The following is a 27995-nucleotide window of genomic DNA, read 5'->3' as shown; positions in this document are numbered from 1 at the left end:
AATCAAAGGAGAAGCGGAAGCGACCCCGCACTCCTTCCCCATCGGTCGATACACTGGTGTCGGCGATCCCTAAACAGTTGAAGAAGATCTTGGCCTCTCCACGCCGAAGCCCTGTGAGTCAGCAGCGTCTGTCGGCATCGGAGCAGGAGCAGGAGATCGACCTGACCCAACGCTCGTCATCTTCTGGGTCCCGTCGACGGTTGGCTAGCGAATCGGCCTCGGAGGTGGAACCGTCGGCACCGATAGTCCCGTCGGTCCCATTCAGACCCCGGGACAGACGTGAACCGGAGCCGTTTCATGCGCCTCAACGCTTCCCGATACCACCATGGGAGCAACGCAGGTGGCAACCGCCCTACTCTCGGTACGCCTCCTGTCATTGGTACCCGGAGGACTACCAGGACTGGGACCGAGCATCGGAATACTCCTCCATGTCGAGGGTCTCGCACCGATCCAGGAAGGCGTCGGCTTCGGTCCCCCCTGATCGACAGTTGGTTCCGGTTGAAACTCCACGTAGACCACTGCCGGTCCAGCTGCCACCGCAAGAGTCAACCCCGATCCTGTCAGAGCATTCCGCCCATCAAGACTCTTCATCGGAGTCGGACGGCGAAGTCCAGGACTTAGAGCCTTCACCGGTCTCCCAGACGGCTGAGGATCTCCCGATTTCACCCTCGGAGGATCTAAAGTCTTATGGGGACCTCGTGAAACGCATCGCTGCCACCCTCCGACTACCCGTGACCCAGCCAGAACCCGTAGTGGACGACAACGTGTTCGATATAATGCAGAAGAACACGTCCACTGCGGTCGCTCTACCGGTTATCAAGGTGATCCTTCAAGTGGTCAAGGAACCTTGGAGCAAACCCTCTTCAACGCCGGTGTCATCCAAAAGGCTGGACCACATGTACAGGGTCCAGGAGACAGGGGCTGAATTTCTATTCACCCATCCACGCCCTAACTCGGTGGTAGTCTCCTCCTCCTCGAAGGCCAGGAAGGTTCACTCCTCTCCACCGGACAAAGAAGGGAGGAAGATCGACGGAATGGGCCGCAAGGTCTACTCAGCTGGGGCGCTCGGCATAAAAATATCTAACTATGCAGCCTGCATGGCTAGATATCAGTATGCCGTGTTGGAACAACTTGCCCCGTTCCTCTCTTCTCTAAGTGAGGACAAAAAGGCCGCTGCAACCAAGCTGCAGAAAGAAGGTCTCGCTGTGGCCAGACAACAACTGGCTGCAGCGAAACACATGGTGGAAGCCTCAGCCAAACAGATCACCTCTGCAGTCTGCATTAGGCGTCACTCCTGGCTTCGGTCTACGGCACTCCACCAAGACACAAAAACCTTTATCGAGGATCTGCCTTTTGAGGGTGACGGGCTCTTCAGCACCACAACCGACACGGCACTGCAAGAGTTCGATAAGAGCGTCAAGACCTCCAAGAACTTGGGCGTCCAATCCACCCCCAAAACTTCTAGATCCAAGCAGTGGCCTAAGCCCTGGACCAAGAAACCCTACCAAAGGGTTTCCCCTGAGCAATGGCGTCCCCGGCCTGCACAACCTGAACGACCCTCCTACTCTGGTAACGGCAGGAACCGTTACGGGGCCCAGCCCTCCAACAAGTCTAAGGGGGCTCGTCCCCAGAAGCAGGGGGTTTGACTTCCTACAAGCACGCGTCATCGCTCCCACTGTTGGCTCTTCCATCCGCCTACGCCCCTTCCTGCCTGCCTGGGAGTTGATCTCCACAGACAGGTGGGCGCTCTCCATCGTAAAAGAGGGCTACAAAATAGAGTTTGTTCAGACCCCAGACCAGTCCGTGGTAGTTACCACTCCCCCTTCCCCACCTCTGCTGGCGGAGGTGAACAACCTCCTACAGAAACAAGCCATAGAGGTAGTTCCGCCGGAGGCCAGGACAGGAGGCTTCTACTCCTGCTACTTCCTGGTCCCCAAACGGGATGGGGGCTTGAGGCCTATCATGGACCTTCGGAGTCTGAACAAATTCATTCTGTACCACAAGTTCAGAATGGCTACCCTGCAAACTATCCTGCCTCTCATCAATCAGGGAGACTGGATGGCGACCCTGGACCTCAAGGATGCCTACTTTCATGTCAGCATTCACCCTGCGTTCAGGTGTTTCCTAAGGTTTGCAGTGGGTGCTCGGCACTTCCAGTTCAGGGCCCTGCCGTTTGGACTGTCTACCGCTCCTCGGGTGTTCACGAAGCTGATGAGTGTGGTGGCTGCCCATCTTCGTCTTCAGGGAGTCGTTGTCTTCCCATACATCGACGACTGGCTTCTTGTGGCGAAGTCGAAGGACAGTTTAACAACGCACATTGCCATCACTCTGCGTCTTCTCGATACCCTGGGGTTGCAGGTCAACCTGGAGAAGTCCCATCTTGCTCCTTCAAGAACAGTTCAATTCATAGGGGCTCTGTTGGACACAGATCAGCACCGAGCATTCCTTCCTTTGCAGAGAGCAAAGGACATCATCAGTCTGGTACAGCTACTTCAAAGGCGGCAGTGGGGCACGGCCCAGCAGCTCCAGCGGATGCTGGGGCTGATGGCTGCGACGACAAGCGTGCTACGTTTCGCAAGATTACGAATGAGGGGACTACAGCTATGGTTCTTGCGCCATTTTCGCCCCCTCATGGACTCACCTCGAAAGAGGTTCACCATCCCACCTGGGACTCTCCAATCACTGCAATGGTGGGGATCGGAGAGCAACATCTGCCAAGGGGCTCCCTTCCATCTTCCAACCCCCACTGTGACTATCGCTACCGATGCTTCCCTGTGGGGGTGGGGAGCGCACCTGGAGGATCTATGTGTGGGAGGTCAATGGCCACCGAAACTGAGTCGGTGCCACATAAATTACCTAGAACTGCTGGCGGTTCACTTTGCCCTTCGCTCTTTCCGTCCACTGTTAGCGGGGAGGACTGTGGCACTGCTTACGGACAATACCACGGCCCTGTGCTATATAAACAGACAGGGAGGGACAGTGTCTCGCAGGCTGTGCTCGCTGGCGATGGATCTCTGGACGGAGTGCCTCCAGTGGGACATTTTTGTGAAGGCCACACATCTGCCGGCAGTCCTCAACATACAGGCGGACTCCCTCAGCAGGGGTGGAGCTTTCCCACACGAATGGGAACTGCAATGGCGGTTCCTGGAGCCGGTGTTCCAGCGTTGGGGTTACCCACAGCTAGATGTCTTTGCCACAGCGGAGAACAAGAAGTGTCCCTTGTTTTGTGCCAGGGGAGGTGCGGATCCAGCCTCGATGGGAGACGGACTCCTACTTCAGTGGGGGGGCTGGTTCCTTTACATGTTCCCACCCTTGCCTCTGCTGACAAGGGTAGTCCACAAGTTAGTGCAGGAGAAGCCACGTTGCATCCTGGTGACTCCTTGGTGGCCCCGTCAGAGCTGGTTCTCGATCCTGCTCCAGCAGTCGAAGGGGGTCTTCTATCAGTTCCCGACAGATCCGGACCTGTTGTCTCAGAGGTTCTACTGATTGTAGGGAGATGGAAATAGAGGGAAGTACTAATGCCTGTGAGCTGAGGAAGAGTGAAGGTGAAGGGACCCATTCTGCAGAGGAGGCCCATCATTTCCCATTAGAACCAACTGTAATAATTAACAAAGGAAAGCATAATTCCAACCTGATTGTGGCAGCTGATGACCCTGAAATATGCGAAATAAGGGATGTCCCCCATGCACCTGATGGAGGAAAATGCAAATGACTGTCCTCAACGCAAGACATGGGGATCACCAACAAACCTGTTGAAATTTTGTCATGGAACGTGGCGGGATGGCTAAGATGTCTTCATTCGTACATAGAGGTTCCTTTTTTCCAGAGAGACTTTGATATTATTTTATTGCAGGAAACGTGGATGGCAGAAACTCTTTTGCTGGACGGTTATTCCTCCTATAGTTTACCAGCAGTTCCAGGAAAAGGTCCAGGGAGGTTAAGGGGAGGCTTGGGCATTTTTATTTCCAATGCCCTTAAGGTTCAATGCGTGTTGAAACCCTCGCTGTCCCATTTAGCTATGGCTATATTGGTGAGATGGGATAGGGGAATCCTGATTATTATAAATGTATACCTCCCACCTCTAACAAAACAGACATCTATAGAAGAAAACTGGGCGTCACTAGACCAATTCATAATAAATCTTTCCCTGGAACACCCGGAAGCTCAAATCTTACTGGCAGGGGATTTCAATGCCCGTATGGGAATGAATGATGCCTTCTTAGCAAATAAATTTAATTCCCTACTAAATGAGCAGGAACAAGGCCAGAATGGACTTCCCTTCACAAGAGATTTTAAAGATTGTAAGGCAAACTTTGCCGGCCTATGTTTAGCTAAATTAGCAGGCAGAAGAGAGTTCCATATCCTAAATGGGGCATTCTATGGCGATCATCCAGGCGAATATACTTTTATGTCTGGGAATAGAATGAGCACTATTGATTATATGTTGGTATGCAATTCTCTATTACCTCTGATTAAAAATTTCCAAGTACTCCCATACTTGGAGGGTGACCATCTACCTCTATGTCTGCAGATAGCTCTCCCATTAAATCCTAACCAAAATGAGGTATGTTATACAACAAGGATAGGAATTATGGGGAAAAGAGTAAGGTGGGGTGGGGAATTGGATAAAAAAGTGAAAGAAATCTTAACTCCAGAAAATTTGCAGAAGCATGTGTTAGTGTTCACAGCTTTAGAGGAAAACCAAGACCCGTTAATAGTTTACCAAGATATAATCCAGGAGATTTACTCTATTATGACTGTGCCAGCAGGGAATAGATTACATCAGCATTATAGGAAAACAAAACGTTGGTTTGATTCTGAATGTGTCCAAGCAAAAAAAGAACTAAATCGTTTGTATTATCTTGCTATGAGGAGTAGCATAGAAAAAAGGGTAGAGACACAAAGTGCCCTAGTGAGCCATAAAAAAACCTATAAAGGCATTATTCAAAGGAAGAAGAAAGAGTATACTCGGAAACTATGGGAGGAACTTATACAGGCTGTAAAACTAAAAAATTCTGCGCTTTTTTGGAAATTAACAAAGATTGGGGGGTTTAAGATAGCCTCTCCCCTGGACATGTATATTCCGGCGGAAACATGGACTGTTTTCTTCCAGAATTTATATGATGACAATGTCCAACCCTCTTTTCCAGGTAACATAGAGAACTTCCCTCAGTGGCCACCAGTTAGTACGCAAGAAATAAAAGCCCATATAATGCAACTGGAAAATAGGAAGGCTCCAGGTATAGATGGCATACCAGCTGAGATGCTTAAAGAGAATGTAAATTGGTGGGCACAATTTCTGGCATCTTTTTTCACTTATGTTGATCAAACAGGCCGAATCCCAAAGCAGTGGGGGACAGCTATAGTTGTCCCTATTTTTAAAAAAGGCAATCGAAATAATCCCGCCAATTATAGGCCCATAAGTCTTTTAAATATAATAAGTAAGATCTATACAAGACATCTTTTAGAAAAACTAGAAATATGGATGGAACAAGAAGAAATTATTCCCCTAGAACAGGCTGGATTTAGGAAAGAAAGGTCGACAATCGAGCACTGCCTGATATTGCAACAGTTAATTGGGAAGTACTCTGCCAAAGGTACAACTGCTCTATATGCTGCTTTTATTGATTTAAAGGCAGCATTTGATTCCATTTCAAGGCAACGATTGTGGCAAAAACTAGCGGCTTCTAATATTGATAAAAGGCTGCTATTTCTTATTCGTGGACTCCATGAAGAATCATTTCTTAGAGTGAGATGTAATATGCAGGGATTACTTACAGAACCAATAAAAACTCAGAAGGGTGTAAGACAGGGTTGCCTTTTGGCCCCCATCCTATTTAACTACTATATCAGTGATATGGTGGAACATATGACTGATACTAAATTTCACCCCCCAAAGCTGGCTCTTCGCCATCTTTCAGTACTGCTATATGCAGACGATGTGGTACTGTTATCTAGAACACCTATTGGGTTGCGGAGAGCATTAGACAGCTTTGTTAAGTACTGCGAAAATGAACGGTTGGTAATAAACTTTGAAAAAACAAAAGTGATGGCATTTGGCAAAAAAGCCAAGAAGAGGTATTGGACTATGAAAGGGAAAAAAATAGAACAAGTAACAAAATTTACTTATTTGGGAATGGTAATTCAGAATACAGGTGCCTATACTGAACATTGTAATATGAGGGTGGAGAAAGCTGAGAAAACAATGTACGCTATCCTGAGATTTTTTCGCTCTAAGGGGGCCTTCTATGTTCCGGCAGCACTGAAACTGTTCCAATACAAAGTGTTAACACAATTGCTCTATGGTATTAACCTGGGCATTTCGGCTAAAAAACTGAAGGCTCTCGAGAAAGTGCAATCTAAATTTCTTCGTAACGTTTTGCAGCTTCCGCCAGGTGTGTCAAATGCCCTTTTGCGTTTAGAAACTGGGCAAATGAGAATTGAGGCCAGAATTATGTTATCTTCGGCATATCAATGGCTAAGGATCCATAAAAACAAAAAAGGCCTCTTCCCTTTAATAACTCAAGACCCCTATAGGCCAAGGTGGCTGCAATTGGTCAGAAGCAACTTAGAAAGTATAGGATTCTCACTTGAAAACCTCTTGGCGCAGAGCTATGCCAAAGCAAAAAGTATTATCAAACAAAGAATCTGCGATATAGAGAGACAAAGGGATCTAGAACAGGCCCCCTCTTTTTTAGCATCTACTGAGACCAAATATGTTATGAGGACGGCCAAGTACTTTTTTTATTTGGAGGTACCAGCCCACAGAAGAGCCTTTACGTTGGCTCGATGTGCAGCCATGCCCTCAAAGGTGCTAGAAGGGAAATATAGAAAAGTCCCGTATGAAGACCGACGCTGTCCTTGTGCTATGGGAGAGGTGGAGTCGATGACCCATATGTTTTTTCGATGCCCTTTCCACCAAGTACAGAGGAATAGGTTTGTTTCCCCGTTTGTAGTTAAACCAATGGCAGACGCGGATGAGGCATGTTTGGAGAAACTTTTGGTGGATGCAAGTCCAACTCTCTCTAGACAGATAGCCAAATTTTGCCATTATCTTGTGAAGTTCCATACTAAGAAACAAGAAACTGCATGTCTTGTATGACCTCTTGGAATTTTAGTTTATAAATGTTTTTATATACTCTGATTTAAAGGATTTATATAAATTGGAACTGACTTGAATTTTAAAATCGGTTAAATTATATTTTAGTTATCTTGGATTGTATAGGTGGGGAAATGTTCAAGTATTTTATGTTTTTTTAGGAGGGTATTTTATACTATCTTAGGTATTTTAGGAGGGTTTTATATGATGTGTTGTAGTTTTTATATTGGTCTATGACTGTAATAAAGTTCATTCATTCATTCCGGACCTGTTGTCGGCCCAGGGCGGGCACGTACTCCACCACAACGTGCCTCACCTGAAGTTGACAGCGTGGTTCATCGACCACTAGGTTTTTCCACCAGGGTCCAGCAAGTCATCCAAGGCAGCAGGAAGCCTTCCACTCGTGCCTCTTACGAGAGGAAGTGGAAGAAATTTAGTAACTTTGTGGCTGGCTCTCCTACGCCGCCTGACTCTGTTGGGCTTTCGGCAATTTTTTATTTTCTTTTAGCCTTGGTGGATGAGGGGCTGGTATTCTCCTCCATCAAGGTCTTTTTGGCAGCTATCTCTGCTTTCCATGGTTCAGTAGAGGGTTACTCTGTTTTCGCTCACCCTCATTCCAAGAGGTTCATGAAGGGACTGTTTCGTCTTCACCCGCCCCCCCTCTAGATCCCCCCCACAGTTGTGGGACTTGACTCTGGTTCTGGACAAGTTGACTCGTCGTCCCTTTGAGCCTATGGCAACATGTTCCTTACAACTTTTGTCTTGGAAGACTGCATTTTTGGTTGCCATTACCTCAGCACGTCGTGCGGGGGAGATCACGGCGATGCGCTGTGACTACCCCTACCTTGCCTTTAGGGAATCAGGGGTCTCCCTGGCTCCGGACATCACTTTTCTCCCCAAGGTGGTTTCCCAATTCCACCTTAACTTAGAAGTTTGGTTACCCACGTTTTACCCTAGCCCTTCCTTGGATGAGGAACGTAGGTTGCATGCGTTAGATGTTAAGTGTGCCCTCCTGTTTTATTTGAATCGTTCATGGGGTTTTCGTAAGGACAACCAGCTTTTTGTCTCCTACTCTGCCCCCAAGTTAGGGTCCAAGATTTCGTCTCAGAGACTTTCCAAGTGGCTTACTGAGACGATTAAACTTTGTTATTTGTTGGCAAAGAAGCCTTTACCTGGACCTGTTCGTGGACACTCCACAAGGGTGATGGCCACGTCGGTGGCATTCCTGAAGGGTGTGTCCCTTTCCGATGTCTGCAAGGTGGCTACCTGGTCTTTTCCGCATGCCTTCATGAAGCACTATGCGCTGGACGTGCATGCTCAGCAGAGGACTCGGTTGGGAGCTGCGGTGCTGCAAGCTGTTTCTTCAGGTTGACCGTCTTCCTGCCTCCAGGTATGCTTTGCTTGCTAGTCTCCCATGAGTGTGAGGCACAGAGACCACGAAGAAGATAGACAGGTTGCTTACCTGTAACTGTAGATCTTCGAGTGGTCATCTGTGCATTCACACTACCCGCCCTCCTTCCCCACTGCTGACAGTCTCCCTCCAGTAAGGAGCTTCCAGCGGTCAGGAAGGAACTGGCGGGATCCCTGCGCTGGTGCCGGTGAGCATGCGCACTGGGACGCCTGCGCATGCCCATTGGCACCGAGCGCGGAAAAATCCCGGGCTTTTTAGATACCAATTCGGGGATCGGCGCAAGCGCACTATCCCATGAGTGTGAATGCACAGATGACCACTCGAAGATCTACAGTTACAGGTAAGCAACCTGTCTTTTCTCATGCTCTGCACACCTGCTAGCCAGGCTGCATATTATGGCTGAAGGCCTTTGCTTAGTAACACATTGAATCAAAACCGCAACTTTGGGACTAATGAGAACCAAAACCAAAGTTCCAAAGAAATACTTGAGAAAAGTTGGAGGGGGGGAGGTGTAATTGCTAACTGTGCCTTTTGCTAAACCTAAATTATTGCTTGATTTATCACTGTATGGCAGTTCTGACTCAGACCCCGGTCTGAGGCACATCTTACCTGAAATTCTTAATAAATTGAACCTTTTGAAATAATACAGACTGTTTGTTGAGTACATAAGAACATAAGAGAAGCCATGTTAGATCAGGCCAATGGCCCATCCAGTCCAACACTCTGTGTCACACGGTGGCAAAAATTTATATATATATATATATATATATATATATATATATATATATATATATATATATATATATATATATATACATACACATACACACACACACACACACACATACACTGTGGCTAATAACCACCGATGGACCTCTGCTCCATATTTTTATCTAAACCCCTCTTGAAGGTGGCTATGCTTGTGGCCACCACCACCTCCTGTGGCAGTGAATTCCACATGTTAATCACCCTTTGGGTGAAGAAGTACCGTACTTCCTTTTATCCGTTTTAACTTGTCTGCTCAGCAATTTCATCGAATGCCAACGAGTTCTTGTAATGTGAGAAAGGGAGAAAAGTACTTCTTTCTCTACTTTCTCCATCCCATGCATTATCTTGTCACCCCGCAGTCGACGTTTCTCCAAGCTAAAGAGTCCCAAGCGTTTCAACCTTTCTTCATAGGGAAAGTGTTCCAGCCCTTTAAACATTCTACTTGCCCTTTTCTGGACTTTCTCCAATGCTATAATATCCTTTTTGAGGTGCGGCGACCAGAACTGCACACAGTACTCCAAATGAGACCGCACCATCGATTTATACAGGGGCATTATGATACTGGCTGATTTGTTTTCAATTCCCTTCCTAATAATTCCCAGCATGGTGTTGGTCTTTTTTATTGCAAACGCACACTGTCTTGACATTTTCAGTGAGTTATCTACCATGACCCCAAGATCTCTCTCTTGGTCAGTCTCTGCCAGTTCACACCCCATCAACTTGTATTTGTAGCTGGGATTCTTGGCATCGGCCACGTTGACGCCCACTCACCCAGCCTCAACAGATCCCTTTGGAGTTCCTCACAATCCTCTCTGGTTCTCACCACCCTGAACAATTTAGTGTCATCCGCAAACTTGGCCACTTCACTGCTCACTCCCAACTCTAAATCATTTATGAACAAGTTAAAGAGCATGGGGCCCAGTACCGAGCCCTGCAGCACTCCACTGCTTACCGTCCTCCACTGCGAAGACTGCCCATTTATACTCACTATCTGCTTCCTATTACTCAGCCAGTGTTTGAGCCACAATAGTACCTGTCCTTTTTCTCCATGACTCTCAAGCTTTCTAAGGAGCCTTTGATGAGGAACTTTATCAAAAGCTTCCTGGAAGTCAAGGTAAACAACATCTATCGGGTCTCCTTTGTCCACATGTTTGTTCACCCCCTCAAAGAAATGTAACAGGTTAGTGAGGCAAGATCTTCCCTTACAGAACCCATGCTGAGTCTTCCTCAATAACCCGTGTTCATCAATGTGCCTACTCATTCTGTCCTTGATAATGCTTTCTACCAACTTTCCCAGTATTGAAGTCAGACTGACAGGCCTGTAATTTCCTGGATCTCCTCTGGAACCCTTTTTAAAGATGGGGGTGACATTTGCTACCTTCCAGTCCTCAGGAATGGAGGCAGATTTCAAGGAAAGATTAAAGATTTTTGTCAGAAGATCCACAAGTTCAACTTTGAGTTCTTTCAGAACTCTCGGATGTATGCCATCCGGACCCGGTGACTTATTTTTTAATTCGTCCATCAGTTGTAGGACCTCCTCTTTTGTCACCTCAATCTGACTCAGGTCTTTCAACACCCCTTCCAAAATTAGTGGTTCTGGAGCGGGCAAAAAGTTCTCATCTTCCACAGTGAAGACGGAGGCAAAAAATTCATTCAGCTTCTCAGCCATTTCCCTATCCTCCTTCAGTAATCCTTTTACCCCATGGTCATCCAAGGGCCCCACTGCCTCCCTGGCTGGTTTCCTACTTCTAATATATTTGAAGAAATTTTTATTGTTGGTCTTTAGGTTTTTTGCATAACTCAGGAGAGTATTCGGGGGGGGGGGGGGGAAGCCTGACGGATTACATTGTCTGACAGTGACCAATTCCCCACTAGCCTTGTACCAGTCTCATGCTCCTTTTCTCCATGGCACTTCCGTCTGATTTCACACAAGCTTCCGTCTGATTTCACACACAGGGCTGCAACTCACTCCACCTCTTTCCCACGGTAAGCAGAAACAAGTTTTCAGAGGCTCTTGCTTGCCACGGGAAAGAGGCAGAGTTGCAACCTTGTGGCAGCTTGTGCAAAATTGGATGGAAGCCCCACAGAGAAAAGGAGCGTAAGACCAGGGCAAGGCTAGTGGGGAATTGGTCACTATGTAATACCCGTTAAGTTTCAGTGAGAGAGGTGGTCTATGAGTATATTGGTCTCATATATGGGGATTCAGGGGTCCGCCTTACAGTGGTTGACCTCCTTTCTCCAAGATCGGGGACAAAAGGTGGTGACAGGGGAGGAGTCATCCCAGAGGCACTCACTCACATGTGGTGTGCCTCAAGGTGCGGTTCTGTCCCCGATGTTATTTAACATCTATATGTGCCCACTTGCCCAGATTGTCAGGAGGTATGGACTGGGTTGTCACCAATACACAGACGACACCCACTCTATCTATGGATGGGTGGCCAGTCCAACTGTACCCTGGAAAATCTGGACCTGGCTCAGGCTGAGTCGGCTGCAATTGAATCCAACGAAGACGGAGGTTCTCTATCTGAGCCGGGGTGGTCCAAGGGGAGGGGGTCCAGCTGCCGGCTCTAGACGGGGTGCCATTGATACCAGCCCTTAAGGTCAAGAGGTTGGGCGTGCTCCTTGAGTCCTCCCTTACAATGGAGGCCCAGGTAGATCTGCCTTTTTTCATCTTCGGCGGGTGCGGCAGCTGGCTCCTTTTCTGGAGCACAATGACTTAGCAATGGTGATCCATGCTACGGTCACCTCAAGAATAGATCACTGTAATGCTCTCTACATGGGGCTACCCTTGACGCTGACTCGGCAACTACAGTTAGTGCAGAATGCTGCGGCACGGCTGTTAATGAGGCTCCCTCGATGGGAGCACATTCAGCCAGTGCTGAAAGAGCTGCACTGGCTACCTATTGTGTTCCGAATCCGTTTCAAGGTGTTGGTATTGACCTTTAAAGCCCTTTATGGTCAGGGACCTGTTTATCTGCGGGACCGCCTTTCCCCATATATCCCGCAGAGAGCACTGCATTCAGGGACAAAAAATCTGCTGTCCACCCCTGGACCAAAGGAGGCCAGGTTGCGTTTGACACAACCAGGGCCTTCTCGGTGGCAGCACCAGAGTTATGGAATGCTGTCCTGGAGGCCATAAGGGCCCTGCGGGACCTTCCTACATTCCGCAGGGCCTGTAAGACCGAATTGTTTCGACAGGCCTTCGATGCTTAAACTGAGAGAGAGCTGACACCTGACATCAGCTAGAGTTCCCAGTGACCAACCGTCTGAAAAGCAGAACCGCCAACATAGTAATGGTACAGCACCGTGGAATAATTTTTAAATTTTAATTGTATTAATGTTTTATAGATTTTATTGACTTATTGTTTTAAATCGTGTAAATGACTGTTGTAAGCCGCCCCGAGTCTGCTTGCAGAGAGGGCGGGATAAAAGTCTAATGTAAATAAATAAATAAATAACCACATATGTCCAGAAGGCAATTTGTCTTCAAACAGCTTGAGGACTAAATTATTCAGCTTGGGAGAGTTAAAGGACAATATATGCTGTCACCAGGTCAGTAATCTGAAAAAAGTGGTAGGGAAAGATGGATTCCTACCCATGGTGATACAAGGTAGTTTTATGTACTATCAAGCATGTATAGAGTGAATTCATGTTATTTTTCCTCCCATGTTGTAAAGGATGGAAAACTGTACAAACTGGGTTCAGGCATACAGATTAATACCCATATAATATCTAATCTTGTAAGTGAAATGGGCATATATTCCCACATTCTATGAACAGCATGAGGAAAAATGGTACCAGCGATGCAAGAAAATGAATCTCCACAACTTTTAGACGGTGTGCTTGCACCTCTGGACAGGGTTGGCCCTACTATATAGGGTGACCATAATGTCTGAAGGCCAGCCAGGGACACCTTTGGGGGGGTGGAAGGTAGGGGTGCGCAGCGCGCGAAGCACGCGCGTCCTCGGAAACAGGAAGTGACGTCACTTCCGGTGACGTCATGCCACCGCCGGAAACAGGAAGTGACACCACTTCCTGTGACATCATTTCCCCCGCGTCACCTGCTGGAAACGGGAAGTGACATCACTTCCTGTGACATCACTCCCCCCCAAATGACATCATTTCCCCCAAATGCCACTGCCGGAAACAGGAAGTGACTTCACAGCACTTCCTGTGACATCCCCAAAAATCCCCCAAATATCACCGCCGGAAACAATTTTGTTCTCAAATCCTGTATATACTTCATCAGTATATGGGATAAGGCACTTTCTCAACTGTGCTGCATAATGCAGCCTATTTATTTTGTCCTGTTTGCTCTGTTGGCTCTATCTGCGCCACCTTCATCACTTTTGGGGTGTGGATCCCCCAGTGGGGTGGTCTCGCGACTCCCTCCACCGGCTGCTTCTGATAGCCCTGCGCCCCCTCTTTCATTTGATATGTGTCCCGTGCGGGTGCCACCCTCCCGCCAGGAGATGCCGCAAAATGAGCCCCCTTGAGGCTTATGGCGGCAGGGCTCGGGGGAAGCAAGCTAGACTGCTGTTCTTTTGAGGGGTTATAGAGTGTTTCGAGCCCGTCCCTGTGGCATCGGTCCCATCATTGTGGGACCCAGGGGGCCGGCGCAGCAGCACGCCGAAGCAGCCTGTCACAGGTCGAGATGCAGGACAGGAACCCGGAAGTGACCGACAGGCTGCTTCAGCGTGCCGCTGCGCCGGCCCCCTGGGCCCCACAACGATGGGACCGATGCCACAGGGACGGGCTCGAAACACTCTATGACCCCTCAAAAGAACAGCAGTCTAGCTCGCTTCCCCCGAGCCCTGCCACCATAAGCCTCAAGGGGGCTCATTTTGCGGCATCTCCCGGCAGGAGGGTGGCATCCGCACGGGACACATATCAAATGAAAAAGGGGGCGCAGGGCTATCAGAAACAGCCGGCGGAGGGAGTCACGAGACCACCCCACTGGGGGATCCACACCCCGAAAGTGATGAAGGTGGCGCAGATAGAGCCAACAGAGCAAACAGGACAAAATAAATAGGCTGCATTATGCAGCACAGTTGAGAAAGTGCCTTATCCCATATACTGATGAAGTAAATACAGGATCTGAGAACAAAATTGCACCAGAAGACACAAACACAAAGCTCCCTTACACTGAATCAGTGCTTGGGTCCACCAAAGTCAGTATTGTCTACTCCAGTCACAAACACAAAGCTCCCTTACACTGAATCAGTGCTTGGGTCCACCAAAGTCAGTATTGTCCACTCCAGTCACAAACACAAAGCTCCCTTACACTGAATCAGTGCTTGGGTCCACCAAAGTCAGTATTGTCCACTCCAGTCACAAACACAAAGCTCCCTTACACTGAATCAGTGCTTGGGTCCGCCAAAGTCAGTATTGTCCACTCCAGTCACAAACACAAAGCTCCCTTACACTGAATCAGTGCTTGGGTCCACCAAAGTCAGTATTGTCACATAAGAACATAAGAGAAGCCCTGTTGGATCAGGCCAGTGGCCCATCCAGTCCAACACTCTGCGTCACATAAGAACATAAGAGAAGCCCTGTTGGATCAGGCCAGTGGCCCATCCAGTCCAACACACTGTGTCACATAAGAACATAAGAGAAGCCCTGTTGGATCAGGCCAGTGGCCCATCCAGTCCAACACACTGTGTCACATAAGAAAATAAGAGAAGCCCTGTTGGATCAGGCCTGTGGCCCATTCAGTCAGGAAGGGAGGAGGGAGGGAGGGAAGGAAGGGAGGGAAGGAAGAAAGGAAGGAAGAAAGGAGGGAAGGGAGGGAGGGAAGAGGAAAGAAAGAAAGAAAGAAAGAAAGAAAGAAAGAAAGAAAGAAAGAAAGAAAGAAAGAAAGAAAGAAAGAAAGAAAGAAAGAAAGAAAGAAAGAAAGAAAGAAAGAAAGAAAGAAAGAAAGAAAGAAAAGAAAGAAAGAAAGAAAGAAAGAAAGGAAGAAGGGAGGGAGGGAGGGAGGGAGGGAAGGAAGGGAGGAGGGAGGGAGGGAGGGAGGGAAGGAAGGAAGGAAGGAAGGAAGGAAGGAAGGAAGGAAGGAAGGAAGGAAGGAAGGAAGGAAGGAAGGAAGGAAGGGAGGGAGGGAGGGAGGGAGGGAGGGAGGAGGGAAGGAGGGAAGGAAGAAAGGAAGGAAGGAAGGGAGGAGGGAGGGAAGGAGGGAGGGAGGAAGGAGGGAAGAAAGGAAGGAGGGAGGGAGGGAGGGAAGGAAGGAAAGAAGGCCAGCCGCCCCCCCGCCAGCCGCCCCCCCCGCCAGTTGCCCCCCCCCCCCCGCTTTTGGCTTACCTGGATCCAGGGCGGTGGCGGCCTCTCCTCCGGGCTGCTGGCGGGGCTGGCGGCGGCTGCGGAGGCCGGAGAGGCCGGCGCTGGTCTCTGGAGGCATCCAGGGACCGGCGCTGGCCTCTCCACGCTGCCTCCGCTGGTCTCTGGAGGCCTCCACGGACCAGCGCAGGCCTCTCCATGAAGCCTCCGCTGGCCTCTGGAGGCCTCCAGGGACCAGCGGAGGCCTCTCCACGAAGCCTCCGCTGGCCTCTGGAGGCCTCCAGGGACCAGCGGAGGCCTCTCCACGATGCCTCCGCTGGCCTCTGGAGGCCTCCAGGGACCAGCGGAGGCCTCTCCACGATGCCTCCGCTGGCCTCTGGAGGCCTCCAGGGACCAGCGGAGGCCTCTCCACGCTGCCTCCGCTGGCCTCTGGAGGCCTCCAGGGACCAGCGGAGGCCTCTCCACGCTGCCTCCGCTGGCCTCTGGAGGCCTCCAGGGACCAGCGGAGGCCTCTCCACGCTGCCTCCGCTGGCCTCTGGAGGCCTCCAGGGACCAGCGGAGGCCTCTCCACGCTGCCTCCGCTGGCCTCTGGAGGCCTCCAGGGACCAGCGCAGGCCTCTCCACGAAGCCTCCGCTGGCCTCTGGAGGCCTCCAGGGACCAGCGCAGGCCTCTCCACGATGCCTCCGCTGGCCTCTGGAGGCCTCCAGGGACCAGCGCAGGCCTCTCCACGCTGTCTCCGCTGGCCTCTGGAGGCCTCCAGGGACCAGCGCAGGCCTCTCCACGCTGCCTCCGCTGGTCTCTGGAGGCCTCCAGGGACCAGCGCAGGCCTCTCCACGAAGCCTCCGCTGGCCTCTGGAGGCCTCCAGGGACCAGCGGAGGCCTCTCCACGCTGCCGGTGCTGGCCTCTGGAGGCCTCCAGGGAGCAGCGCCGGCCTCTCCACGCTGCCGGCGCTGGCCTCTGGAGGCCTCCAGGGACCAGCGCCGGCCTCTCCGCTGCCGGCGCTGGCCTCTGGAGGCCTCCAGGGAGCAGCGCCGGCCTCTCCACGCTGCCGGCGCTGGCCTCTGGAGGCCTCCAGGGACCAGCGCCGGCCTCTCCGCTGCCGGCGCTGGCCTCTGGAGGCCTCCAGGGACCAGCGCCAGCCTCTCCGGACCCCGCGCGCAGGCGGGGAAGGCGGGGAGTGAGGCAGCCAGCGTTCCTGCGCGTGCGCACACCGCTGTGCGCACGCGCAGGGACGCTGGCTGCCTCACTCCCCGCCTTCCCCGCCCGCGCGCGCGCGGCCCACCGGCTCCCCGCTGGCTATACCGGGACTTTGTAATGGTCCCGGTATAGGCAGCCCGGGAGCCGGGATTGGGTGGCCAGAACCGGGAAAGTCCCGGGAGACCGGGACGGTCTGGCCACCCTATATCTGGAACCCTAGGCAAGGCTAACTTCTGACACACACGCCCTACGCCTGCACAGATAACCACTTTTCAAAAACAAATGAAATGTGGGGGAAATTAAAAGCACAAAATTTGAAATTACTCCCTGACCTGGATAGCCCAGGCAAGCCTGATCTTGTCAGATCTTGGAAGCTGAGCAGGGCCAACCCTGGCAAGTATTTGGATGGGAGACCTCCTTGAAATAACAAAGTTGGGAGGGCAGGCTCTATTCATCCCCCTTTCTGGATATCCTCCAGGCCCATGGTAGAGGTCAGTCACCAGAGGTTGACATGATTTCCAGGTGCATACGCACAGAGTGCTCATCAGTTAACCCTTCCTGCCCCAGGATACTACCTGTGGAAAAATGTTTCCTGTAGTCAAAGGCCCCATTGCAGGGGGCGAAGATGGACAAAGGCTGGTCTTCTCGGGCCTGCACTCTTTTCCCCCTTTCCTCACAATTGGTTTCTTCTATATTTCTATTTTATTGTTTTGGGAAAGGGAAATCATCCTGCCATGTGAGGAGGAGAATATTACTACCTTCCTCCAGTACTGCATGCCCAAAGGTTGCCAACTCTGGGTTTGGAAATACCTGGATATTTCAGGGTGGAACTTGAGGAAGGGAGGGACTTCAGTGGGGTAAAATGCTATAGATTTTCCTCCCAAAGAAGCCTTTTTTCCCAGGGCAACTGATCTCTATAGTCTGGAGATCTCCAGGCATAACTGAAAGTTGGCAACGATCATCAGCTACAGAAATTGGGGTGAGATTCTTTGCTTCACTTTGCAGAAACAAATTGAGTGGCTTCTGTCAGCCCTTCTCCTTCGACAGGCGGTGTTTGGTGTTCAGCCTCTGTATGGCTTTCTCCACAATCTCAGGGGCAGTGGAGTCGAAATTTGCACCTCAGGTCCATTTTTAGCTTTGTTGCCTGGCTGCTACTCAGATTCCTGCCCTTCTCTTCCTGGACTAGCTGGAAGCTCCAGATTCAGTGGGGTCATGAGCAGAAGTTATGGATGGCTTCTGAAAATAGACTACTGCTATAAATTTGTCATTTCCAGAATTTGTATTGCTCCATTAACCTGTCTTTGCTGTGATTAGAGGAACTGTCTAATAATACAGAATGAACTCTTTTTTGGACATCCATCTGTGACTCTAAGAACGTAAGAGAAGCCATGTTGGATCAGGCCAATGGCCCATCCAGTCCAACACTCTGTGTCACACAGTGGCAAAAAACAAACAAAACCCAAATGCCATCAGAAGGTTCCCAAGTGGGGCTAGAAGCCCTTCCACTTTGCCCCCCCCCACCCCTGCACCAAGAATACAGAGCATCACTGCCCCAGATAGTTCCAATAAAATGCTGTGGCTAATTACTGCTGATGGACCTCTGCTCCTTATTTTTATCCAATCCCCTCTTGAAGCTGTCTATGCTTGTAGCCACCACCACCTCCTGTGACAGTGAATTCCACATGCTAACCACCCTTTGGGTGAAGAAGTACTGCCTTTTATCCGTTCTAACCTGACTGCTCAGCAATTTCATTGAATGCCTACAAGTTCTTGTATTGTGAGAAAGGGAGAAATTACTTCTTTCTCCACTTTCTCCATCCCATGCATAATCTTGTAAACCTCTATCATGTCACCCCGCAGTCGATGTTTCTCCAAGCTAAGTGGGCTTCTCCATGGGAACAAGTGGGGAAATGAGAGGATTTGAGGGCTTCCTTTGTGGGGAGGAAATCCATTCTGTGGAACTGGATCATGTCCTGCAGAGGGGAGAAGTTCCTAATTATAATGAACTCCTGCAAGACTGATGAAATGGAGGGTGGGGAGATCAGGTCTGAGAGAGAGAGAGAGAGAGTGCCTCCCTCCACCCTGGCAGGTAAAAGACCCAGAATGGAGCCAGGGAGCCAGCTTACGGAGGGAGAGGGTTACAGTCAACAGGAGCTGAGTTAATCCACCCTCCACTTGCCATTTGCAAGCCAAGTCTTGCTGCTTCAGGGATTCCGACAAACCCCCACCCCATCCAGCTGTTCTTGCAGACCCCAGACGTGGCCAGTGCTAGAGGGGCAGGCAAGCAGCTGTGCAAAGCAGGGAGGGGATGCAGAAGAGACAGATAGAGCCCAGCCATGGGTGGGGTGGGTGGGTCAGAGGAAAACGAGGCGTCAACCTGGTTGTTGAAGGGGAAGAGCTTCAGACCAAGATGTGACTCCCAAGCAGCCAGGAGAACACCTGATGATGCTGCCCTGATGGCAGGGCGGGGGGCGGGGTCCCAAATGGGGTGCGGGAGAGAGAGAGAGAGAGGTTCTGCTTGAAGTTCAGAGAGGGTTTTCCCTCCTCCCCTGCCATAGATCCACCTTTCCCAAGTTACCTGGATTTAGAGAGGGACCCACGTTGAACAAACTGTTGAGGCTGCACTAAGTGGAGCTAGATGGAGAAGCCCAGCTTCCTGGACTGGGGGTGGGAGGGAGAAGGGAGCAGGAGAAGGAAGGAGGGATGAGCAAGACGGCAGAGGTGGGGAGGCCTGAGGGAGAGTGGCGGCAGGTGAGTGGTGTGGGGAAGGAAGTACAGGTGAAGGGGGTGGGGTGGAGAGAGCGAGAAGTGTCCTGTATTGCAAGAAGAGAGGTGGGCACTCACAGAGGAGAGAAAGAATGAAGGAAGCCTTTGCCTGCTTGCCCAGCACCGGGCTCCAATCTCCCAGCCCCAGCCATGCCACACAAAGAAGCTATGCACATGCAACCGGAGCCAGGACTCCCTCCACTGCCCCCCTTCCTTGGCACTTGGAAGGGTGTGGCTTTTCAACCTTCACTGGCTACTCCCTTCCTCCTGGCTGAACAAGAAGGAGGAGATGAGTGGATGGGGCAGATGAGGGGGGGGGAGAGTCCCTAGTGCCTGCTGCTGAGCACACACGCCCTCCACCATCCCCCCTCTCCCAGGGCAGGGGGAGTCAAGTTGCTTCATGTGCAGCTGGTGGACGGGCACCCCACTCTGGGCCCCCCTTGGTCAGTCTTTTGCAGCCAGGCAGAGCTGCTTTGGCACCACGCCGCCCCTGAGGGGCCTGCCTGTTGACCTGGTCAGCCACCTCCACCAGTATCCTCCTCCTGCCACCCTGAGCCATGCTGCACTGCTCCTCCAGCCTCCAGGACTGAGGCAGTCATGTGGGTGGTGCTGGTGCATGATTCTGCACCTCTGGGCTATTGGCGCGCTAGGCCATGGCCTAGTTCACTTAGCAGGAAGGCTGGCCCTGCCTCTGAATCATTCATTTTATAAAGGAACATCACACATAGCCAAGCAAAGTAAAAGTTTGCTAACATTGTCTATTTCAAACCAGTATTCCATTCCAAGATTGAGCTACAACCCTGCCTCCCCTGCTTCTCAATAAAAAACAAACTTTGATTTCAAGTTTGAATTTCTTAAGAAGAAAAGCTAACATTTTAAGGTTATGGCTGGCCTGAAGTGCAACTTGACACAGTGAATAATGAAAGTCAGAAGTCTGGACACAGACAGGTGGAATATACTAAGGGATGCTGCTGCAACAATCACAAAGTGCGAAATGGTACATTTTTGAAATCTCTAAAGGTTATCTCCTCAAATCTGTTTCGAGGTTTTGAAGTTTGCCTACTTTGGTCTCTCTGAGCAGGAACTGTAAATCCCGTCCACTGAGGATGCCATGATTCTTCACATAGGTGGGCATGTAGACAGTACTTGTCCCGTGAACAGTTCCATGGACTTCTGTATATGTGTGAATGATATCCAAATAAGACTTCTTATCCTAGAATAAAGTACAAGACAGTCAATGTGAGACCTATATTTATTTTATTTATTTGGTTAATTTATATTCCGCCCTTTCCCAGGAGGGCTCAGGGCGGATTGCACTCAAATAAAACCAAGCAAATACAATACAATAAAACCAGTAAAATACAATTAAAACAGCAACATAACACAGTACAATATACAAAGGAGGGCGGGCTCATAGTGCAAGTTGGAGTATAATCAGTGGCCCAGACACAATCGTTCAATAACACAACAGTGACTGGGACCCATGACTAAAAAAGATATAGATCTGTAACAAACTTGCATTTAGTCTACAAAGCTGTCAATTTAACTGTAGTCTCAAGCAGAAGTTATCAGAAAAATGGCCAATAATTGCAACGAAGTGAAATCAAGAGAACAGATAAATTCTCATGAGCAGCATTTGATTAATTATTAGGTTACTAAGCTAATTCTTTAAAAGTTTGTGGGGGAAAATACATGAACTATTTTAATACTGAGCAAAATAGACTTCTGAGACACAATTTTCTATATTATCTGCAGTACTGTTTAAACAAAACTGTGCTAAATTTGGGGCCTGTACATCTGACCTAGATTCACTCTCCCTGTACTGGTATTCTCTCCCACTATCTTCTCTCCTTCTCTTCATCTCATCTTCCCATGCACAAACTGGAAATCAGGAAGTTCCCTAAGAGTATACTGTGGCGCAATGGCAGTGCTTTAATGTTGCTCACACTCCAGTGTTTTATATTTCACCCTTGAATAATTTTAGATGGGGATCTTAAATTTAAGTAATAAGCTTTGTTTACTCATAGGAGTTAAGAGAAATATAGAGCCACTGATGTTTTGGCTGCGGAATTTTTTTAATATTAACCTGCCTTTCTCTTTTCTAACATTCAAAAATGAATTGTGAAGCACTAAGTAGACCTTGGAACATATTGCATGAAAGCTGCTGATCAAATGTGCTGGTCAGTAACCTCAAAGTCTGGTTTCATAGTTAGGCAGTAAATGCTCCCTTTGTCTTCAGCACCACCCGAACAATGACTGCATTCCTCAGTGCCATCACATGCAACTGCTGCACACTATTCCCTGTTTGTGTCAAAACTGGTGAGAAAGCATTTACAGTTGTTTGTCTAATTTTTATGGGAAACTTAAAAAAAACTTCTTTTAAAAAATCTTGGCAGTCTAGAACACAGTCTAAAACATCCATCTTTTACGCTTTAAAATAGGGGCACACCAGCTGTACTTTCAAGTAAGAGCATGCAGTTGGAGTTTACTATCCTGAATATAAGTGCAGGGATCTCTAGAGATGATAGTTTGACCATGCTAAATCGTCACATCACAGAATATTTCAGTTTGGCATATACTTCCTTAAACTTTAGGACAAAAACATTTAGCTTTCATAGGAACATTTGATAGTAACAATTTCAGCATTAAACACCCCTTCAGAAACAAGATGAAGGAACAGCTTCCAAATGTCTCTATGAGACACACATAGCCAATTTCTGAACTCATTTGGAAGTTGCAAAACAAAAAGGGTACAGGATTTTTTTTCATGGAATCTATACCTCTTTTGTTTTACAAAAAGTCATGATGGTGTGTGTGACTGTGCACATGCATCTATATGTGGAGCAAAAGTTTTTGTACTACAAGGATCTTTGGAGGATTCAGGGTTCTCCTGGAATTCCACATCTATACATACAGATGCACAGAGACACATGCACACACACATACACAGAGCATCCTCATACAGGATTCCTGTGGTCAAGGGCTGAAGGCAGGTTTTGCCCTAATCAGAACAGTGTCTTTAATTTTATCATTCGACTTCCAACCAGGTGATTGGAAACTGCTCATTTAAAGAAATGTGGCCTCTGGTGCTCTCAGCAACTGACAACCAAATCTACATACACCCAAGTCTCTATTTTCCTGCCTGCATGGGTTATTATACTAAACCATAATAAACTGTTGAGAACTGGTATGTCTTATATATAAAGTACATATGTATGTATATATTAGGAAATCAAACGTAATTTTAATAATTGATGGCATGCTGTAAATATTAAGCCACTGATATAACTACAGTTCAAAAGTTTTGTCCTCAGTTGTTTTTTCTTTTTTTGGGTACATCTACTCAGTTTTTTTTTAAAAAAAATTAATTTAAAATACATGAAAACCAGGGAAAGAACTGTGCATGTGCAAAACACCTCTTAATCCAATTTCTTTGGATTACTGCTGTATGGAAAACAGAAATTAACAATGAATGATAGGATTTCAAAGGACCAATTAATTTCCCAACAATACATATGTTTGATGATAGATTTAATTCTGTGTTTTGGCTGTGAAGAGAAGTGGATAAAGAGAAGGGACTGTGTAACAATGCACATGCATGAAAGTCAGTCACATTGTGCTGACAAGGAGAACAGCTACCTTCGAACAGGCATGAGTTGTAAGCATTCAAGCCAAACATTCAAGAAATCAGCTGCCTAGCATCACGATATGATCTGAACCAGATAGTATTTGAGCAGTATTAAGACAGACATCTGTGATCAGTAGGGTGGACCAAGCTTCCTGCCGATCACTGTCATCAGCTGCAACTATTGTCAAACATTGTATAATTTTATATTGTAGAAGCCAGATTTGAGAATTGTTACTTTTATATTATAGAATTCAGATTTTAGAGTTGTTACTAACCCAGAATTAACTGTGGGCACATCAAAGTAGCAGCCCCCACCTTTCTTCTTTCACTTCTACTAACAGATGCAGGAATGTCCTCTTTGAAGATAAGACCTCCTGGGACTTGTTCCCAGGCCCAGCCAGGCCTGAACCCAGGAAGTGCTAGTCGCAATATAGATAAGGGACCCAGCATGTGAATTTCACATGTGAATGTAGAATTGTTTATAGAACCTTTGATGTGCCATTTTAAAGCATGTATTCTAGTGCTACAAAGTATCAGTTCCAATCTTCAGCTCGAATGAGCCACATGGATTATCAATAAACCTAACTTTGTTTCAAAATCCAAGGACTGGTTATTTTGAAATCTCATGCTACTGGACTCCTACTTTGTTCTATTGCAGACCAACACAGCTGCTCATCTGGATCTATTGAAATCGTATGCCACCCCCTCCCCAACCCTCACACTTGTTGTTAGGCTTTGTCAGCAAAGGTTCATTGAAGCTCCCAAAATAAGCAAGCTTGATTCTTTGAAACAAAGTTGCATTTATTGTATACTCCATAGTTTTGTTCATCTATGGCTAACAGCAACTATAGGGAGCTTGGATTTCTATAGAGGAAATGATGTGGAGGTTAGCAAGTGTTAAATGTACCACAGCCTCCCCAAAACAAGCAATCAAAACTGTCCTTTTAATTTCTTGTAACACTGCAAAGGTGAATTAATAAGCTGCAGTGCAGTTTACTGGGATACAATAATGCCTATAAATTATGCTTAAAAGTGAAAACAGACAAAGCCATAAAGTACACCTATAAAACAATGAAAAGATCACCTTGCAGCTTGTGCTATAAATAAAGTCAGATTACACATGCTGTAAATATCAATGAAAGCTCCCAGCAAAAAGGGGGCAGTTATGTCTCAATTTCATGATTTTTTTTATTATGCTATCCAAGGTGTTCTTTTTCCTGCCACCTCTTTAAAACTAAATAGCCAAATACACATTCAGCATTCATAAATTCTTATAGAGGATATGAGACATCAGACTTCAATCTACATTATGCTGTGTGAGAGAGCTGAAAACATTAATTGACAAAACAACCTGAACATGTGTTGCAGTTAGGGTTGCCAAGTCCAATTCAAGAAATATCTGGGGACTTTGGGGGTGGAGCCAGGAGCAAGGGTGTGACAAGCATAATTGAACTCCAAAGGGAGTTCTGGCCATCACATTTAAAGGGACTACACACCTTTTAAATGCCTTCCCTCCACTGGAAATAGTGAAGAATAGGGGCACCTTTGGGGGCCCATAGAATTGGACCCCATGGTCCAATCCTTTTGAAACTTGGAAGGTGTTTGAGGAGAGGTACTGGACACTAAGCTGCAAATTTGGTGCTCTATCTCAAATCCTTTTGAAACTTGGAAGGTGTTTGAGGAGAGGTACTGGACACTAAACTGCAAATTTGGTGCTCTATCTCAAAAAACAGCCCTCCCAGAGAGAGCCCCAGATAACTGAGGATCAATTCTCCATTATTCCCTATGGTAATTGGTCTCCATAGGAAATAATGGAGTGCCCAGCAGACATTTCCCTCCCCTCCCCCACTTTCTGATGATCCTGAAGTGGGGGAGGATCCCCTGCCCCCACCTGGGGATTGGCAACCCTAGTTGTAGTCCATGACAGCTTCTGGTTTAGAAGAGGAAAGACAGTGTGTGGCACTTTGAGGCTCACAACAACATAAATACCTGTAGAGAACCTAGAAGCATTATAAAGTATCTGAGAAGCTTTATAATGCCACCAAATTAATTACTGTATGGTAGGGGGTACAGTATAGCTAGGAGATCCAAAGATCTGTCTAGCAGCCTGAAACTCTAGCTCTTTTTGCAGCAAGTTAGGTTTATTTTTTTGGGCTGAGAGAACTGTGAGAGAACTGTGACAAAGTCACCCAGTTGGTTTCAAGTGGAGGAGTGAGGGATTGAAAACCTGGATCTCCAGGTTAGAATCCACTGCTCTTAACAGCTACACCAAACCAGCTCACATATGATGCCATTATTAAGCATGTTAGTACAGGGTTTAAAAAAAGATCACAAAGAAGTAATTGTCAAGCATGAGATTTCAAAATAACCAGTCCTTGGATTTTGAATCAAAGTTAGGTTTCTTGATAATCCATGTGGCTCATTCGAGCTGAAGACTGGAACTGATACTTTGTAGCACTAGAATACATGTTTTAAAATGGCACATCAAAGGTTCTATAAACAATCCTACATTCACGTGTGAAATTCACACGCTGGGTTCCTTATCTATATTGCGACTAGCACATCCTGGGTTGAGGCCTGGCTCGGCCTGGGAACAAGCCCCAGGAGGTCTTATCTTCAAAGAGGACATTCTTACTACAGTCTTAAATAGAAAGGAAGGGAATCTACATTTATTGAAACTTGTTCTGTAAGTAACCAGATGTGAGAACTTTGAACCTGAAGAGAGTTGCAGATGGGGAGTGGGAATTCTTTCAAGGACAGATTCATGTTTAGAAATCTTCAGTTCTAACCAGGGAGCAGTATGAGAGACCAACACCACCCATGAATGCAACACACAGCTGAAGGCATTATTAAGTCTTCATAGAGCAGCAGTGTTCAAAATTCTTTCAGCTAATAAATTGACTTTCCAGGAATTTGTGATACTAAATTTTTATAATGTATTTTCAATAGGGATACATAAGGGGGGAAAGGGAAATGGGGAAAAGGGGAAAACAGAATTGTCAGGCAATCTAACTCTTCCTCAAATAAAATGCTTAGCTTAAGTGCTGCCATATTGAACCACTGTTACTAACCATAAGAAAGACCTTGCATATCAAAGTAAAATGTTGTAGATTGTTGCCAGTGCTTTATGTGAACTTCTCCCCCCCCCCAATACTAACAAAAGCAAGAATTCCCCTTTGAAGATAAAGTGCCTCCAAGGACGAGCCTCTTGGCCATTTCCGAAAGACAAACCGTAGGAATAAGATAAGAGAGAGGGACCGTGTGAACCTTCACACCTCAACTCAGCAATGTTTAGAATTGTGGCTTTTGTTTAGAAATCTTTGATGTAGCCTTCTTAAGTATGCCTTGCACTGTTACACTGTATCAGTCCCAATTTCTTTGTTCTAGTGCATATGGAGTATCAAATAAAGCCTAACTTTGTATCAATTCATGGTCTGGTTGCTTTGAAACCTTATTGCCTGACATTTTGGGACTGATCCCCTTGTTAAGGCTTATCTGAACCGGCCACTTTTAAGCCGGATGGCTGAAAAAGTTCCGGATAACAGAGAACCTGCTGAACCTTTGGATAAAGTGTAGACTCCCCCCTGGCACATCACCGGGGCCCGGAGAGCCGGAGGGCTTGGATCTTTGCTACACGTCCAGACACTGTTCATCACCCCCCAGAAGTGGCAACCGCGAACCTCCACCACCCTGATGGACGAGGCCCCGGCGCGCCACGAGACCCTCCTCACCTGGCCGACCCAAGGCGGGAAAAGTGGGAACCCCGGGGACGAGGGCAACTCGGGCTGGGACGATGATGAACGAGATCAAGTCGGGTCGGACAAGGAGCGCGGCCGAGGGACCGACTCAGAGGCGGAGAATGGAAGCCCTCCAAAAGAAACAGACATCATGGAAAAGATGAGGAAGAAAATGAGAGCCATGGCCAAAGACCTCAGGGACGAGACTCACGCCAACACCACTCTCATGGCCAGTGAGGTGCAGAGGCAGATCGACCGATTGCCGCTCCGCGACTTCGAACGAAGGCAGCCAACAGCACCTGCAACACCGGCCCTGCCGCCGTCGGGACCGGCCACGTCAGATGCCTCAGTGGCACCTCAGGACCCGCCGGCGCTGCCCGCGGTGCCTGACCAGCCGGGGCCCCCCGCAGTTCTGAGACCGCTGGGACTACCACCCCCCAGGCCCCGGGAGTTCGGGTGGAACTGAAAATTGGATGTCACTTTCAGTGGCGATCCAGAAGTGGAATACTTCACCATACAAGCCAACAGTTACATGCACTATTGGAGGAACACTTTCCCTGACGAGCCCAGCTGGGTGGACTATCTGGGCTCGAAGCTGAAGGGGGAGGCCAGGAGATGGTATGTGAGCCTGTATGAGAGCCATGGCCCTGAGCTAACCAGCGTTGAGGGTTTCCTACAGGCCATGCTTCTCCAGTATGAAGACCCCCTCCAAGAGACTCGGGCCCTTACCGCACTACGCGATATGCAACAAGGGTCAAAGTCGGTAAGGGAGTACACGGTGGACTTCAGGGCTCACTGCGCGAAGGTCCGGAGTTGGAAAGAGATGATGAAGATCGAGACGTACCAACGAGGCTTCAACGCTAGCCTCCTGGATTGGGCTTTCCACCAAGCCCGTCCCACCACGCTGGTGGGGTGGATGCAGCTGGCAGGGGAAGTCGAAACGAACATGAAGCGCATAGCCCTGCAACAGCAACAGCAGCAAGGGGGAAAGGGGGGACCTGAGGCTCGGTCGGGCACAAAGACCGAAGCCAAGAAGGTGCCAGCCCAAGGGAGGACCCCAAAAACCCACCACGGGCCGAAAATGCTTCTGTTGTGGCGACCCGGGGCACCTGGC

At 48.4% G+C, this 27995-nt stretch overlaps 1 protein-coding gene across 1 annotated transcript in view; it reads right to left on the bottom strand.

Moving 5' to 3' along the window:
- Window positions 1-27995, bottom strand: part of MGAT5 (alpha-1,6-mannosylglycoprotein 6-beta-N-acetylglucosaminyltransferase) — a 480616-nt gene that overhangs the window by 109403 nt on the left and 343218 nt on the right. The window contains exon 12 of the mRNA XM_060256988.1: window positions 20580-20729. Within this exon, the coding sequence (XP_060112971.1) occupies window positions 20580-20729 (150 nt within the window). The remainder of the gene's footprint in view (window positions 1-20579; window positions 20730-27995) is intronic.

The sequence above is a fragment of the Heteronotia binoei genome, chromosome 16, assembly GCF_032191835.1.
Source record: "Heteronotia binoei isolate CCM8104 ecotype False Entrance Well chromosome 16, APGP_CSIRO_Hbin_v1, whole genome shotgun sequence".
NCBI classification, from domain to species: Eukaryota; Metazoa; Chordata; class Lepidosauria; order Squamata; family Gekkonidae; genus Heteronotia; species Heteronotia binoei.
The sequence above is the reverse complement of the archived record's forward strand: the minus strand, read 5'-3'. Positions and strand labels throughout refer to the sequence as shown.